The 5,492-nt window shown below is 50.3% G+C and overlaps 1 protein-coding gene across 1 annotated transcript; it reads right to left on the reverse strand.

Annotated features, from left to right (window-relative positions):
* Positions 1-2,568: 2,568 nt before the first annotated feature.
* Positions 2,569-4,661, reverse strand: LOC109767400 (uncharacterized). Its single transcript, XM_020326153.4, has 2 exons — positions 3,440-4,661; positions 2,569-2,939 (listed from the first exon to the last, which is right to left on the reverse strand). Exon 1 carries the CDS (start codon positions 4,552-4,554, stop codon positions 3,613-3,615), a length of 942 nt encoding a protein of 313 aa, XP_020181742.1. The 5' UTR covers positions 4,555-4,661; the 3' UTR covers positions 2,569-2,939; positions 3,440-3,612.
* Positions 4,662-5,492: the final 831 nt, after the last annotated feature.

A 5,492-nucleotide genomic window follows, 5' to 3' on the forward strand; every position in this document is an offset into this window, starting at 1 on the left:
CCGGCCCCCACGAAGGCGACAAGCCTAGCTAGGCCGGCGGTGGTGGGGGCGGCGGGCCATCGACGACGTGCGCTTCGCCCGATATGGCCCCTTCCGGATGCATCATGCACGCCGGCGATGCCTGACCAGCGGATGTACCTCGCGTCACTGCCCTGTTCCTTGCACTTTGCTCCCGCCGTCGCTCTCGCACGGACAGCAGTGTAGCACACACCACCACAGTGGATAGGACACACAACAACTGCTAAATCTTTCTTATTTCAAATTGAAATCTTCATCACCCGTGCTGTACTTGGTAGGATTTGTACATCTCCACGTCACATATGCACATACCAGATGGCTGCATGCACCGCCCAGATGAAAAATCAGGTGTCTTCATTCTTTTCTAAAGAAAATGCAGAGAGGCCCACAGGCGCAAAAAGGTTACTCAACCATTCAAACAGAAACCCATACATACTGTATTTCACAGAGTATTGGCCGGATGGAAGTGGTTGTGCTTGTGGCGTCGCCATAGTAGTGCTCCTATGATTATGCAGGGTAGTGGAGTGCTAATTAATCTCTGATCCACCATTGTTTAGTGCTCATAATTGAAGCCTAGGGCAGCTAGTCCCCCTATTAGCCTCGACAAATCAAGATTTAAGAAATACCCACGGACAGAGACTGCCTAGCTAGATAGCTAGGTAGCTCCATCACTCCATGGCACAAACAGTGCGATTAACCATTAGACTGCTCACCTAGCTCCATGACACTAGCTATTTGACAGTGTGAGTAAGCAATAGGATTTGTCGCATCTTGTCTTGCAAGAGGCTATCCAGGAATTCAAGGGTGTAGTGTGGCAGCCTTTACAAATTTAGGTGCGTGTGGCCGGAGCAGAGCAGGGAGAAAACGATGAGGGGAATTCAAACCTGATCTGAGCTCAATTGATCTTTGGAATGCCAGTGGCAATGATATGTAGTTTTGCTCACCCCAACTAAAGAAAAAGGCAACAACTGGTTCGGACTTGGGACAATGACAGAAAGTGGTTAAACGACATCACTAACACAAAAGCATGTGAACTCCAAATGAAATTCATAGAATGGAGCAAGTAGCATACGACTAACCATTTATATACTCCTTGAAGATGACCTCAAGTACTAATTATAATCAGTACAAGTTTCACTGCATGGCAGGTATATGTTTGTGATTCTGCTGATGTCAAACTGAAAGCAATACTACAGGCTCCGGCCAGAGCAAAGTACAGAGTATACTTGTAGAAGTAATAGGCTAGATAGCTACAGAGTATCTGTTCCGGAATCTGGAAATGTTCTCTTGGCTTCATGTCTGAGCCAACAGAGATGCTACAGGTGTCACATGAGATTTTCGGCCTTTGCATTTCAGATGGACAGTCTCTGTCGAATCATTTTTCGCAGCTTGAAATTTTATTATCGGTCGTATATGCATGTAAAGAAATTGAACAGCAGGCATGTATGTGTGTGTGTGTGTGTGTGTGTGTGTGTGTGTGTGTGTGTGTGTGTGCAGAAAAACAGGGCAAAAGCAATCCTTTCCTGATCATTGTCTGGCCAATTATTTTCTACTTCTTTCACCTCATTACCACTACATGATATGAATATAAGGTTCATTTGTCCACCTGAGCTGTTGATTATTCACTTCAAACAGTGACCTAGTGCAAAGCAACATAGAGCAGCTTCCATGTTGATAACCATGCCAATGCAATGACATGAAACAAGCTACCTGCCTTTTGGTCAAGTTTTCTTCCAAGCTTCACCAAACCAGCTATCATGCAGCATTGCTGATGGTTCAGTTCATGATCTGTTCTCGCGGCGAAGGGGTTCAGAGGCCACTTTCAGTAACCACTAGGGAATAGGAACACACACTCCCATCAGTGGTCATCTAAAAGAAAGGGCGGCTAATGGTATGATATTGACAGAAGTGGTCAAGCAACAAGAATCACGCACAGGGAAAAGCATGTATAATCTTGAAATAGAATCATACAGTAGGGTTCTAATCATTTTATCAGGTACTGATGCTTCTCTGCTTCTGTCATACTTGAAAGCAATACCACAGCAAAGTGCAGCGTATGCTTGTAAAAGTACTAGTATGGAAGCTTGATAGCTACAGACTATCTGTACAATGTTCTCTTGGCATCACTTCAGGACCAACAAATATGCTCCATGTGTCATTTCAGATTTGCATTGCAAACTTTACAGCTCAATAAAAACAGTCTCTGGTCCTCTGCAGTGCAAATCATTTTCCAGTAGTGGATATTTATTTGTCGTTGCATATGGAAGGAACACTGTGTGCGTGTGTGGGTGGTGAATGAGGGAGAACCATAAACAGCAGGGCAAAATCAATCAATCCTTTCCTAACCACTAGGTCTTGTCCACATGCAAGCAGAGGACCATATGGTCTGTGGCCTTTTCATCCATCATTAACCCTGTGCATCTAACATCTGCTGCCCATGCTGATGATTCACTTCAAACAGGGTACCTAGTGGCACAATGCTCCATCAACAACAGAATCAAAGATAGCCAATTGGACATGCCATGCTTGGCGGCAGAAGAAGTGAAGAAGTGACATGGACCAGTATGCTTGACACACATGCATGATACATACATACATACAGAGGCACACCATGTGGCACCAACAGTTTGTAATCACAAGCACACTGGCAGGAGTATTAGCACCATAATTAGCACTGTTGTAGTAATAACTAATAATCAGTACAAGAGCTGTAGTATGGAAAGCAGCCAAGAACAAATGCAGGTCCAGGCCACCAAAGGGGAATAGAACCACCCAAAATATTAATCATTAACAAGCAGGCATGCACCAAGCCACCAACCCAAACCATCATTTCAGCACATTAAGAGGTCAGGATCATCTCCAGCCAGCCACACTGCTAGTCCCACAGCACCACCCTCCAGAACATCCAGAACCTTCACAGGCTGCAAATTCCAACAAGCATGGAAACAAACTTGTCAATTTGTGGATGCTGCCACTTGGCCATACTACATGTCACTGTACAAACACACACATGTAACTTTCACAACAAAACAGCATAGACATAACCCTTTCTGACTGAAGATTCATCAGAAAGGAAATTCAGAAATTCACCAACAATTTTGACTCTAGCTAGAATCTATCCATCTCTCTTGAATGGATAGAGGAAGAAGAAGGGTCCAACTTAAGTGGTAAGCAATGGATCGTGTGTTGGATCCTAATGGCACCGAAAGGGAAAGAGGTGGACCGGGCTGCCAGAGCACGAGCCGACCATCCCTTTGCGCCAAAGCGGCAAGCGACAACTCACTCCGGCCAACAAGCAGTCCGAGCAATCAAGCAAGCAACCAACTTTTTTTACTTTTGAATTTTCATCGGCAGCAACTCACAAAATCGCCATTAAAACGGGGAAGCAGATCGAGATCGAGCTCTGGATTCGGTTAGTTACCTAAATGTGGTGCTTCTGACGAGCTCGCCTCTGCTCTGCTCCGGCGACCGGCACAGGGCACACCAAGAAGGGAAGAAGAAAGACTAATTTAAGGGGATATGATCTTTACACAACCGAGAAAATTTCGATTTGGATTGGTTTGGGATTTTTGGGTTGACGGTGGGTGGGTGCGATCATTGGTGCCGGCCGAAGGAGTTGTGGATCTTCTTGATGAAATCCTCCGACCGCTTGCTCAGCTCCGCCGCGCCGACGGATGGCTCGCGCGCCCTCGGCCGCGACGCAGGGGTCGGTGGCGGTGGCGACGAGCGCGGGGCCGGAGGGGAGGAGGTGGTTGAGGCCGGCGCCGTCGCCGGACGCGTCTTCTGCATGATGGCGTTCCACGTCGCGTCCAGGTCGTCGTCGCCGCCGTCGTGGTTGTTGTCGGCGCTGTCGAAGTGTTCGTCCGTGGGCGCGGTGGCCTTGCGAGGGGGCAGGGAGATCCCGCGCTCGAGGACCGCGCGTTCCCGAGCGGGCGCCAGCACCGGCGAGACGCTCCTGCTCGCGTCGGAGGTGGCGATGTGGGCCGACGCGGCGGCGGAGGAGGCGTCCTCCTCGGACTCCGTGGTGACGCACGACTCGCCGCCGCACGAGACAGGGGAGACGACCTCCTCCACCACCGCCGAGTCGGCACCCCCGTGCCAGCGCGACACGGGCGGGGGCACGCGGTACACCTCGGCCGGCGCGGCGGAGACGACGGCGGGGGCGGGCGCGAAGTCCACCCTACGCTTGACGGCGGCCAGCACGGCCTGCTCCGTCATGAGCAGAGGCGCCGCGGCGGCAGGTTGGTGGTGGAGAGGCGACGGTGCCCAGGGGTCCTTGTGCTGCTGCTGCTGTGCGGCGTGGAAGTGCTTGCTGTCGGAGAGCTTCCAGATGACGAAGATGATGACGTGCACGGTGACGAAGAGGTAGAGCTTCCAGAGGAAGGCGTCGGCGGCGGACACGAGCTGCGGCACCATGCAGGCGGCGGCGGCCAGCGCGGCCGACGCGAACGCCACCTTGGCCGCCAGCACCGTCGTCGCGCCCAGGCCCCCGCCGCCGCCCCCGGCGCGGAGCCGCGAGGAGTAGCTTCCCGACATGGCTGGCTAGCCGCTGGATCGAGCTGGTACGCCGGCGGGGACAGGAGTGGAGCGGCGCGGCGAGGAGTAAGGGAGGTGGTGGGCAGAGCCGGAGAGGGGGGGTTGGCGGAGTGGAGATGGCGTTGGAGCGGGGCTATTTATGGGGGGGCAGAGCGGCGTCCATTTCTTTGGAAAAAATTAACTAAGTTAACAAATTTGGAAGTTTCACCGGAAATGAGATCGCGATCAGGGGTAGTTTGGAAGAAAATTACTCCGGTAATTTGGTGGTTCACATTCGGATAAGACCGGGATCATCCAGAATTAATTGATTAATTTTGGAACAAGGGCAGAAATGAGCACTTTGACCGGAAGAACTTCGGGTTACTGTCAAAAACAATCGTGATTGTGTGCTGACGGGCGATATGTTTCCATTTCTGCGGGACTGCACAGCGTCGATTCCCTGGAAAACCTACCACAACACCACCAAAGAAATCAAATCAGATCGGGAAAATATCATTGGCAATAATATGAATGTGCAGTTGTGCACTGCCGTCTATGGCACGCGCCCATCCAATTCCCTTGCATGATCGGATCTTGGAAAATTGGCATTTCAGGAGGTTCGGTACGGTACATTTTGGGAATGGCATTTTCACAACTCTATTGGATTTCGGACGATGTTTTTCTCGAGTGCTAGTTGGGTGTGTGGGGTTTTCGTCGGTTTTTCTTAATTAATCGTGCCATGTATGATTATTGGGTCTGGTTTTTCTCATTTATCCGGACCATCTGTCTTCTTCTTTTTTGCGGGAAATCTTTCGATCTATTCATCTTCAATCATGGCAGTACAACGAATACCAAAAATAATAAAAATTACATCCAGATCCGTCGACCACCTAGCGACGACTACAAGCATTGAAGCGAGCCGAAGGCGCGCCGCCGTCATTGCCCCTCCATCGTCAGAG

This window comes from Aegilops tauschii, chromosome 2, assembly GCF_002575655.3.
Source record: "Aegilops tauschii subsp. strangulata cultivar AL8/78 chromosome 2, Aet v6.0, whole genome shotgun sequence".
NCBI classification, from domain to species: Eukaryota; Viridiplantae; Streptophyta; class Magnoliopsida; order Poales; family Poaceae; genus Aegilops; species Aegilops tauschii.

Bases quoted from the DNA above. Each gene is read 5' to 3' on its own strand.
- LOC109767400 (XM_020326153.4), bottom strand. From the start codon at position 4,554: ATGTCGGGAAGCTACTCCTCGCGGCTCCGCGCCGGGGGCGGCGGCGGG.